This window comes from Nymphaea colorata, chromosome 10, assembly GCF_008831285.2.
Source record: "Nymphaea colorata isolate Beijing-Zhang1983 chromosome 10, ASM883128v2, whole genome shotgun sequence".
In the NCBI taxonomy this organism is placed as follows: Eukaryota; Viridiplantae; Streptophyta; class Magnoliopsida; order Nymphaeales; family Nymphaeaceae; genus Nymphaea; species Nymphaea colorata.
The window spans coordinates 10,163,427-10,175,627 of NC_045147.1; the positions used below are offsets into that span (position 1 = coordinate 10,163,427).

Here is a 12,201-nt window from a genome sequence, read left to right on the forward strand (position 1 = left end):
CGAAGCGTGCTTGAGACATTCATCGTTATCATCCTCCTATCGAAGACATGATCCCCATAATCATATTGATGTGTGATTTCCATACAGCTTTATTATTGGAAGTTGTAACGCCCCAAATGTTTTAACGAAAAAAAAAGAATAGTAGTAGAAAAATATTCTTTTTGAATTCACTCCAACTTTTTTTTAAAAATTCAAACCATGCATTTAGAAAATATAAGAGTTGAGACATGGTTCTATTGATAAAATAATGTCAGTTTATACCTTATTTTCTTATTATCAAAATACCTAGAAGACCTAGTGATTAATGAAGGTCTCACCCTATCTAGTATGCCATCAGAAGGACATGGAAAATACCAATGGGTTGGACTATCAATCAAAAGCAACCAACCATATAGATTCATGGCGCCTACGTAAAACATGTCTTATTTGAAGGCAATGATTGGAATGGTCAAATAGTTGAGCTTACCTACCAGCCTGGGCTCTATTCTTATCATGCATATATATGTTATGAGATTATATACAAGATTTAGTACTCCAAGGGACACGATCAATTGATCAGAAAGTCCCCCTCAATGAGCTAGCCATGACTGAGCTGGGGAACGATTAATCATTGTATACCACCTTGGACACCTAGCAGACGAGGTTGAGTTGACCTTGGTCACTTAATTGGTTCAACCAGTCTAGGCTGCACTATGAGCTAGGCAGTGGCACAGCAAGAAATTTATGGCTAAGGCCCACTTTTAAGTTTAAATTTTAAATTTTCAAACTTTTTGGGGCAGTCATATGTATAAAACACTGAAAATTAATGAAGTTTTTATATATAAATAAAGTAAGTTTTGTGGGAATTGCCCACACCAACTACAACATAGCTTCGCCACTACTACTTGAATTTAATATATCCCCATAATATGTTGATAACAGTTCAAAAGTTTCCCTAATTAGTGAAGCATATGGTTTTCATGATAGTAATAAGCATATTCACATCAAGTTTTATTTCCTAAGAAAGTAAGTTGAAGACAAAAAAGTGAAACTAATGCATCATAAAACAATTGATCAACTAGCTGACATTTTTTATCGAGCTATTTAAATGTGATGCATTAAGAAATTGAAGGCAATGATTGGAATGATATGGTTTGAGCTAGGGAGCTTATAGGGTGGTATTGAAATTAGACCTAATTTTGAAGGGTATAATAAAGACAAAAGTCCAACTCATTTCATCTTGCCCACCACCAACTTGCGTTTTATTACTGTTGTTCGTTTCAAATGTTAACTTTGTGATTAGCTTTCGAAGCTAGCAAAAACATCATTAGTGCTATCAAACTAACCGATTTAAAAACCGAGGCTATCAGGCAACAATCCACTTACCAAAAGCTCCCAGAAACGAGCAGAGTCTTCCCTGCCCCATCTTTCCACAAGACTCACGCCCTCTTCATTCCAAAGAACAAAAATTGGTGATCAATTTACCAAAAAGAACATCCAAGACGCTTCGGAATACCTGGCCTCTCTTGCTCAACTACGCCCTGGCGGTCAACTCGTCCAGCCGGAACCCCCTGGCTTGTTGGTGTATGGAAGTTGATCCATACTGGACACTCATTTGTAATACCGCGGATCCGAGGGAGGCAGAGGGGCAGCGCCCCCTTGCTTGGGGGTTCGGGGGCGTTAGTCCCCGAGGGAAATTTTCTCTTTATGTAAGGGCATATATGTCATTTTGTACAAATGCGGGTTTGCCCTAATCCTTATGTTTTGAGGATGGCCGCCGCTTGAGAGTGTTTGTTCTGTGTGTTCATAGAAGAGAGAGAATACAAGAGATCTGTGCGACCGTGGACGTAGGAGATTATTGCTCCGAACCACGTAAATCGTTGTCTTCTTCCTTGTTGCTTCTAACCCCCTCTTGAGAGTGCGAGAGGAGAGTTTATTCTGTGTTGTTCCTAACATGGCTTTCATTTGCTCCAGCAGCTCCCGCGCCTCGTCCGCCTTCTGCTCCCGACAGAACGCCTCGAACACCGGCACATACGTGGTGGCGCACGGCTGGATACCCTGCCCCAGCATCTCTCTCCATCACGTACTTCTTCGAGTCGTCCCCCCCCCTTCGCCAGTCCCCTGATCAGAACATGATAGGTATAAGCGTTCGGCCTGACGCCGGAGGCGAGCATGCATGAGCACGGTGGCTATTAAACCCAACAGGCAAGCCACATGGACCCATCTAAGGTTCCCTCTCCCGAATCCAACCTTGTTCACCATATAAACGGAAATCATCAGCATAGAAAAGAACATTCTCAATTAAGAAACTAATAAACTAAACCAACCTTGAATCTTTGAAGGTGAGCCGAAAAACGAACTATCATCGATAACAAGTGGATGATGTTGGACTGGAATCTCCAGAGGTCAGCCGAGAGACGAACCATCATCGATAATAACAAGTCAATTAGTGAAATAATGATGTCTTCGACATTGGCCATCAAGTAGGAAAAAACCCTTGCGAGTTGCATCCTGAATTGTGAGAACTGTGGCTCATGCATCTTCCCCACAACCATGAAGTGATGGTTCCATATATTTGGCTGGTATTTGGAAGGCTGTTTTTGAGCAGCAGACCTACCACAGCCCTTAGCCCTAAGCTCACATCTCACAAGGGTGGTGTTCCATGGCTTGCACTCAGCCTTGGTTCTAGGAAAAAGCTCGAGGGAAGTAAGGAAAGGAGTGGAAAGGTTGAGGGAAGTAAGGAAAGGAGTGGAAAGGGAGGTAAGATAAGTCGCCATTAGAACCATTCTTTCGAATGACTTAGCTCAAGAAGGTTTGGTGGTTTATCTAAAGTTGCATCACTGTGTAGATTACGTGTCTATAATGTTAGAGATAGGTGTTTGCGTAAGTTATTGAAAATATGAGTTCTACAAACTTTCTTAGAAAAGCAGTAATAAAGATCCAGAGTTATTAATAGAATTCTAAAAGTTTATGTAGTTTTGCATTAAGTATAACTTTTAGAATTCTGTTAATAACTCTGGATCTTTATTACTGCTTTTCTAAGAAAGTTTGTAGAACTCGTATTTTCAGTAACTTACGCAAACACCTATCTCTAACATTATCGACATGCAATGTACACACTGATGCAGCTTTATATGAACTTATATTGATATAACCAAAACACTATACCATTGATTGAGACTAACAAACAAATCCAAACCCAACAATTTCCATAGTACATAAGACAACAACTGGTGTGAACCTATAGCTAGAAACAAGTCCAACGATTTTTTGAAGATCAGATAAGACCGCTGATCTAAATCCATCGTTGATCCAAATTTAAGAATTTACAAACTAGATAAGACCATTGCTCGAAGTTCAATGATTTTGTAGATTAGATAAGACCACTGATCTTTACCTACAACTAGATCCAAATCTAATGATTCTCATATTAGATAAGACCATAGATTTAAACCTACGAACATATCCAAATTCAACAATTTCTTAATCACATAAGACCCCTGAAGTAGACCAACAACAAGATCCAAATCCAACAATATCCAGATCAGATAAAACCACCAATCTGATACCATGGCTACATCCAATAACCAACAATCTATAGATTAGATAAGACCACTTCCCAAACCTACAACCAGATTAAATTTTGTAATTTTGTTAACACAAAAGACATCGATTCACTTGCATCCCTAGTTTCTTTAAGCATTTTGAACTATTTCTTGTAAGAGTAACTCAATTCTCTGCATATCTGCCAAAATGTCATATGTATCTTGAAACCTATATGGCTCCCTTACTGATTGATGACAATAGTATAATGCAAAAGTGATGATATTCAATCAAATGTTCATTTTTTAGCGTTTTTTATTTGCTTTTCATCTTATCTGTTGCTTTCTATGAGCCAGTTGTCTGTTAATCCATAAGAGGAGAGGGCGTGAATGACCTCCCCCTTACGGACTATCCTGACGGGATACTGTCAAAAATGGTTGCCATTGTTTTATCTATATATATATATATATATATAGCTGGTTTTCTGTGAAAGCCTGCTTTCATATAGTCCATGAGGAAAAATATTCCAACCATTGAGGATGTTACTTAAGGAGATCTTGTCTTTCTAATACGTCAGATTTTAAAGGATAAAACAGTGTAACTGACACAACTATTGATCAGTTGCATTTCCTTGCTGTCATATAAGGAAAGAATCTGTGCTAAAGCACTTAGTTGACAGGAGCCGTGCAAGCCAGACCATTGATTGAGAAGTTTTTTTGTAATCTCTATAACTTGTACAAGTTTTCTAAGATTTTCTACACTTGTCTTAATTTTTTTGCAAATGATGAAAACTAATAAATAACTTTGAAATCGTTTTAGAAATTGATTTTCTGTCTTTTATTGGAAAAGTTGAGGTAAATTTCTTACATAGTTTTTTGAAGCTCCCCGAGATATTTTTAACTTGTGAAAAGTAATGCTCCTTTTTTAGACTTTCATGACTTTCTTACTAATACTTGCAAACTTTGTTTTAAAAAAAAGTTATCTCACTATTGAAAATTTTTCTTAGGTTTTCTTAAACTCTTTGACATTTTAAGCCCATGATTCTATATTATCTTGGATGAAAATTTGTATATTTTTTGTCAAGCACTTGGTATATTAATTTTTTGTGGAATTTTGCTTAGTTACTTAAATATTTTTTTTGAATGTTTTCTTTACCACTGGTTGTTTAAATTTTAGACTGTGTGGGAATTTTTTAATTTTTTTTTAATTTATGAGAATGATTGTCTAATGACTATTAAATGCCTTGTGAACCTTTTGCGAATTTTCTTCTCTAATTTTATTTTGTATTTTCATGGCTTCCAAAAGTTTTCTTCTCAATTTTGGAAAGTTGATCTTTTAAATATTTATTATAAAAAATGAGAAAACTCTTGTGCATATTCATGTGCTCATGAGCCCGTTCTTGTGTTACTTTGTTATCATGTATTAAAAGTTTTTTATTTAATATTGTGTCAACAGCTTTTTTGCTAGAGTTTTAATTATTTCCTTCTTTCTGAATCGGGGTAAACGTTTTTTTGCTTAGTCTTGTTTCTCGCATTTCGTGTCATATTGGACTCATGTTATCAGCACTCTCTCTTCCCATGGGTTTCTTTGTCGCTTACGCTCAAATTTATGCATCGGTGTTGGTTTTAGCTCTCTGCTGTTGAGATTTATGAACACGTCATTCTAAATTGTCTTTGTTTTCTACGGCATTGATACATCCAAATCTTCTAATGCTCTAGATTAGAATACACATATTTCAGTTCACTATTTTTGGGGGATAACTCAATAATTCCTATTACGAAAAAATGGAAAATGGACATCTTGATAATGCATAGATTCCTAGGTTGAAGCCTTCTTTCTGTCTTTTGCTTTCTTGTTTTTCAGTCTCAACTATTGCATTGTGTTAGACATGTTGTATTAACCAGTTAGAGCAGAGAACTATGTCTTGTGCTCCCAGGGACCTTTGTTCCACAGCTACTCTCTTGTTGAAGCTCAACGAGCAGGGTGATTTTTTTTTCTAATGATTCTCTTGATAATGATTCATCATGAGTCTTGCTGTTGGAAAGGTAAGGCATCAGATTTGCGTTTCCAAAAGTAGACGTAATATGGGTTGGGAAGCCATTGATGCTTCGTAGTGTCGTTCCCTGAGGTTGTCTATGGCTCTATTGTCATTCCCAGCTGCACTTCGGAATGTTTTTCTTCATGTCCAAAATCATGCATAAGATGAAAATATCCTATGTTTTTGGATATCGTCATATTCCTTTTGTTATATTTTCTGCTCTTTTATCTGAAATGTCACAAGTCATATCCCTTCGCTGGCTTCACCTCTGTTCTTCTGTTGTTGTGGGCATTTCCGCCTCTTCTCCTTCGTCGTTCTCGTTCTTTCTCTCCCCTCACCTGTACGTTAATGCAAGAATATTGGTTATACCACAAAATTAAAATCCAGTAACTGGCAGACTTCAAACACATCTTCCACGCAGGTATGATAATTAAGACAAACATGAAATGAGATCTCATACAAGAGAGCAGCCATGAAAGCAGATGAGTGAAAGAAAGGGACGTGAACGTCAACGTCAGTATCCAGTTCCGATTTTCTTTACAAAAAACCAATAAATCCAATTCTTATTATCACAGATTGGCTCCCTCGCAGCATGTGAGCCGGAAGCATGTTTGGGGTAATATATGAACCATTACCATAATTGGGCCAGGGAAAGAAAAAAGTTATGTGTTTTGCATAATCTTTGTTCTCCTTAGTCGGACTGCCCCCATTCTGGTACGAGATTACAGAGATAATATCCGTATCTCCACTGGTCCTACTCAGATTTGTTCATGTATGAAAGGCCAAAGATGATGGGGTATTTCTCCTAAACCTTCAGGCCTTTGAGTGCATTGGACGATAAACATCAAGAAATTTGAAATGCTGATCTATAAACGTAGTTCACATCCACTCCCCGAGTGCAAAACTGTGAATAATATGTCGTGGCTTGCCCAATCTCTTCCGGAGAAGAGAATAAACGTTGAACTGGAAGAAAAGTTCAAGAAAAACTAATGAAAGGCAAGAAGGATAGAATTAGTAAGAACTTGTTCTATGATTCTTTTCTCCCAGCCAACGGAAAACCTGGTCCTCCATCCAGGCACCCGCGAGAGAGCAGCTGTAAAACCTCCACAAAACAAGGAAATAAACTTTGCCGCGGCTTACATAAGGAGTTGTCAATAAAGAAATATTTGTGTTTTTGTTCTTAATCAATAAAGAGATATCTAATCTCTGACAAGACGATGGTTGCGGAGACAAATGGGAGTTAAGTCACTGCTGGTTTGTCATTAAAAAAAGGCTAATTTGCCGTTAAGATATCAATCTTTGTGTCTATCATGAGGTTAAGGAACCTATTTCGTCGACCCAAAGACCGTTGATTCATTGACCAAACCAGCTCATTTTGTTCAAGTTACAAAGCTTGGAAAATGTCCAAAGGAAAACCAACATAAATAAAGCCTGCACTCTCACTCCTCAGTTCGCTCAGATTCTTCACCATTCTCTCCAGCAGAAGCCAGTTCCTGCTGCTCTTGTTCTCCTGCACGTGGCATATAATTGGTAAGGTATTTTGACGTTTGGAGATGAAAATATGATTAGGTAAACTACATACTCATGATCTCATATAGAGCCTTCTGAGTTCGCTTTTCAAGCTTATCCAGCTTCTTTTGGATGTCTCTGCGGAGATCCCAATTCGGTTTCTTTGGTGCTATGTTTATGAAAGGATCCTGCATATCCTCGTGATCAAGAGAAATGGTCAGATCGAAAAGACCAAGGGGCATGACCGAAACAAGAATAGCTGCATTTATGTAATACTCAGATGAGGTTAATAAAAAAAAAAATACCGCAGCTATATCTAGTGGTGCAGCAGGTGCAGAAGAAGCTGGGTCTTCAAACTTGGGTAAGACAGGAGGAGCTAACTTACTCTCTTGAAGTTGCTTATCATGTGGTAGATAGTTCCTAAACTTCACCCTTATTTCCCTGTTGAAATTTGAGCAGCAGTAGATGTTTGGACAGATTTAGTTTCCAATCAAAGAAAACATACATAAAGAGACCATACAGAAACCTGTTAAAGTCTCAGTAAAGCATGGATTTATAAACATATGAAACAGAACCTATACAGATTAAGATTTCAGATGACTAAAGCATGGGAACCTGGGTTCGACGATCAGCATGTATATGGAACCTCTGCAAGGCTTGAATTAGCTGTTTTGCAGGGATTCAAGCAAATTAATTGCCTTCTCAACGTTAGAAATTGTAAATTTGATCTGTACATTACGGAATGAACATGAGGTGCATGTTTTTTCAGTCAATTTTGTTCCCCAGCTTCACAATAGGAAAATCAATTTCTAGTAAATCATAGACTTCCAAACCGATAAGTAGCAGTCCATTGCATTTGAATGTCTCGAACCCAAATGATTAATTCAATTAGAACAATGAGATGGAGAACTTACTCCTCTTCAGATTCAGCACCTTCAGCATTGTCTTCCTCCTGGGGAGGATTATCATCAGGCTTGCTGAGTAGTTCATTAGCTTCCTTCAGAGCTTTTAACCTCTCTCTACGAGCAATAGCAGCCTGTTCAATCGACTCTTCCTCTGCAGTCATAGTTTTTTTTATACAGTTCCCTGATTTCCGAAGACAATCAGACAGTTAATATTCAAACGATCGCTTCCTTCACCAAGGGCATCTTAGCACAAACTCTACAGATTTCCAGCAGACTCAAAAACAAAAAATGACAGTTCCAGAGAATTCCTCGTTCTAAGTTACTTCTAACACACATACTTCCAGAAACAGTGATGGTTATATGGGTATTTACGAACAAAATTGACAGATGTTTATCATCTTGACAAAATTGCAGATGGAGTTAAGGTGGTAGAAGAATATATCCATTTGGAATGCCAGAGGGAAGATGATCCAATATACTGAAATATCAAATTATTAAATACAGAAGAAAATTAACAGCAACTGCACCAAAGAAGGATATGACCATGCAATTCACTTAAATCAAGGTTTTAGGGGCAAGCGGAATTTTGCATATGCAAGCTACAAAAGAGAAAAGAAGAAAATGAAAATTGAGTTGGCAATAGTGTGTGAATGATACAGCATCAATTCGGTGAATCTGGCAATACCCTGTGTTTCTAAATGTTCGTGTGCTAGATTTTTTATGTGCACAGATATTTTTATCATTTAGCATCATCCTGATGCATTTTTATTAGGGACCAGGTAACGGAAGTTAACTTGGCTCACTTTCCATGGGGATATCTTAAATTCAAGATACAGCATCTATGACAAATAGGTAGCAGACTTTTCAATGCAGAAGGCATAGAGAACATTGCCAACCTGATTCACAATTAAAAGCTTTCATGCAACAGAATAAATTCATGAAATTTTGGGGTTGCAAGCTCGTCAACCTCATTGATTTGATTTGTTTGGTGGAACTATATGGCTCGAAATTGCAAAAGGATGACAGCAAGTGCTCCCTGCCTACATTAGGGTAGTGTTTGATGGCTAGGAATTTTAGAATTGGAAATATATTTCTGAAAATATATTTCCTGGAATAAAGGAATGAGAAAAATCTTTTCGATTCCCATTTTGATGTGTGTGTGTGATGACTGAGAAATATATTTCTAGAAATATATTTCTGTGTTTGATGATAAAGAAATATATTTCCAAAATTATATTTCTGTGTTTGATAATAAGGAAACATATTTCCAGATTTACATAAGCTTTGGATAATAATGGTGTTTGAACTGCAATTAGGGTGAAAATAGCTTGCTTCCCGAGCTTTTCGGAAGTTCTTTCTCATACGTATCCAAAATGAGATATTGATAAGAGTAGAATGCAAAAGTTAACAGCATACGTATCCAACAAACTGCTGATGTACGTTGAGAATGCAAAAGTTAACAGCATATTGATAAGAGTAGAATGCAAAAGGAGGCTATCTGCTTCATCTGGGCCGCGACTCCCCACTTTATAGGGAATTGGCTTGATTTCTCCATCATCAATTCTATGTAGCAAAGGGGTGAATATCTCCCAAGCCGCCTGAAAAAGAAAATCGGTTACTATTCTTGCTTCTTGTCCACAATGAAATCATAGTCCAATTAAATGAAAGGAGGAGCACAACTTACCTTTAGCTCATCCCTACAGACAAAATGTTGCTGGTCACCTCTTATTCTGCAAATACCAGAAAATCAAGTTAGCCACTTGTGACATCTCAAACCTGTATATGAAAAAAAAAAAAAAAGGGAAACTTGGAAGTGTAAATGAAATATTGACTCGTTCAGGTGACTGGCAAATATTGAATACGGAGCGTGAGCCCTAGGGCTATTGAATTGAACAGCAACTCAAAAATATTATAATGAAGATTCATACAGTAAAAGAGAAAGTTCTTTTTTGGTTGTAACCAGTGTACATCCTAAGAGATAACAACTGAATCTGATTTCATCTCACCTGTCATGAAAGCAATTATACTAACTAGAAGCAAGGTCGACATGAAACTCTTAGATGATCTGTTTGATTTATAATGGATATGTAACTTGGTAAATCTTACTATGTGACATAGTTAAAGGAAAAAGAAAAGCTGAATCAGTTCCATTTTTAACCAGTCAATCAAGCTATGTGAAATTTCACATTGGGTTGTTCCATTTCCTTGTTTTGTTAAAAAACAATAAAGATCCTAAATGAGATATTGATAAGAGTAGAATGCAAAAGTTAACAGCATACGTATCCAAAATTAGGCGCTCATATGCCTCAGGAATTACAACATCTTGATAACGTTGTCCGCTATCATATACTCGGATTGAAATGTTTCGGTAGATAAAGAATCGAGAACAGGATCTGAAGTATCAGCACGATTTACGCTGCTGAGTTCTCCAGCTTCCTCGTTTAACTTACTCTGTCCCCAAGACTTCAAACCCACAAAAGTCTTCTGCAACAGAAACAGAAAGAGAGTCATGTGTGTGTCTATGCATATGATAGGGAAGTGCCCACAATTGACTAGCTTCAGTAAACGTGCAACTGTAAAGCAGCTCAAATATGTGCATGATCTCGTAACTTTAATCTAGTATGTGAAATTCATTAACTTTCAAATAAATTGTAACTCATTTTGGTTGTGTTTGATCTGCAGAGCGCACCATCTGGCATTCAAATGGAGGAGGTAAGACTGTGCAGCCGGTTCTTTCTTTGTTTCGTTGCCTTTTCACCGAAATATTTTATCATGAAAACATGTTGTCAGTATGTATGGTACTAGTTCATATTGAAAACAAAAAGCATCGTCCCCCTAAAGAGGAAGAGGATCCCCTGTTTGCTTTCTTGATGCAGTGGTATGAAGTGAACTCCAGAGGGTTGGAGGTCTTCTGCAAGAGCTGGTTTCCCCCACCTTCATCCAAGGTTCGCATCAAGGGTGCTGTCTTCTTCTGCCATGGCTATGGCGATACCTGCACCTTCTTCTTCGAAGGTAAACTACCATCAGAACCGCCGTGCATATGAGGGGAATTAGTGTTAGATTCAACCAACCAGAAATACAAGATCCCCTTCTCGTAAAATGAAAAAACGAAGAGCAGACCAGATGCACAAGCAAAATCATCTGCCGAGTAACCTATGCAATCGATCAATCTAAGCAACAGGAGAAAAGGAAAAGAACACCACGGAATAGCTCATAAAAACCGTGAACGCCTAATCGAGATTCGAATTAGACTTGGGGCATGTCCAAATCAGCCTACAATTTAGGAAAGATCTTCAAGTAACAGGAATTATCCTTCACTAAGAAGAAAAAAAAAGTCCTAATTTGTTACATCAGATACCTAATGTTGAAGGGGATTATCTCTGTTTACTTCCCACGCAAAAAAGACAAACTCCAAGTAAGGACAGAACACAAGAGTTCTCTTAAACCATATCCACAATCGAAACGGCGCTCCCCACATCCAAGCGATCCTGTTGATGAAGAAGGGACTAATCAAAGCCAAGACGGGTAAGTAAGAAGGCTCACGTAATCGCGGGCGAAGAAAGCCCTCGCAGTGGTAGCGACGGCGACAGCCCCAAAGATCATGGTAGGTTCTTTTCTCCTCTATGAAAAGAACGGCAGGGCCAGCAAAGACAAGCAAAGATCGAGGAAATGAGGGAGAGTAAAAATGTCAAAACCCTTACCTTATTAAGGAGCTTATGAGGGAATCCTTCGAGTGGGGAAGGTTCGCGGCAGCAGGAAGAAGGCTGCGGCTTCACGGCGCGTGAGGACGAAGAGCGTTGCGTGAAGGCGAAGAGGGCTGCTGCTGCGAGAGGCGAGTGAGGGAAGAGGCAGCGATAAGGACGAAGAGGGCTGCGGCTGCGAGAGGCAAGTGAGGCAAGAGGCAGCGAAACGCCAAACGCGACCGTGCCCTAACGGTCCCAAAAATAATCGTCGAAAGAATCGACTTCAATTCAAGGGTTCGTTTGATTGTAGGGTGAGTAAATTTATAATGGTAAATTTTTGTGGAAAAATTTTTAGGATGAATTTTTCCTTACCCCTATGACCTCATAGGAAGAATTTAACGTGTTAAAGTGCCAAATGATTTTACTGCAAGCGAAGGTTCTTAATCCATAAATTAGGATTACCAAGGAAAAATACAAGCAATACAAAATTCATTGAGTAATGGACAATCCCAAGCTGACTCGGGTAATTTTTGAGTCGACAATC

The 12,201-nt window shown here is 38.3% G+C and overlaps 1 protein-coding gene across 23 annotated transcripts; it reads right to left on the reverse strand.

Moving 5' to 3' along the window:
* Positions 1-6,796: 6,796 nt before the first annotated feature.
* On the reverse strand, positions 6,797-11,952 carry LOC116262272 (uncharacterized). 23 transcript variants are annotated; one of them, XM_031641460.2, is made up of 10 exons: positions 11,676-11,952; positions 11,333-11,462; positions 10,613-10,975; positions 10,254-10,458; positions 9,659-9,704; positions 9,391-9,572; positions 7,984-8,155; positions 7,375-7,510; positions 7,143-7,257; positions 6,797-7,070 (listed from the first exon to the last, which is right to left on the reverse strand). In XM_031641460.2, exons 7-10 carry the CDS (start codon positions 8,133-8,135, stop codon positions 7,000-7,002), a joined length of 474 nt encoding a protein of 157 aa, XP_031497320.1. In that variant the 5' UTR covers positions 8,136-8,155; positions 9,391-9,572; positions 9,659-9,704; positions 10,254-10,458; positions 10,613-10,975; positions 11,333-11,462; positions 11,676-11,952; the 3' UTR covers positions 6,797-6,999. The 23 variants fall into 23 exon arrangements, with proteins under 23 accessions (XP_031497320.1, XP_049935943.1, XP_031497331.1 ...); XM_050079986.1 differs by having other exon boundaries at positions 10,425-10,455; positions 10,664-10,978; XM_031641471.2 differs by having other exon boundaries at positions 10,254-10,455; positions 10,664-10,978.
* Positions 11,953-12,201: the final 249 nt, after the last annotated feature.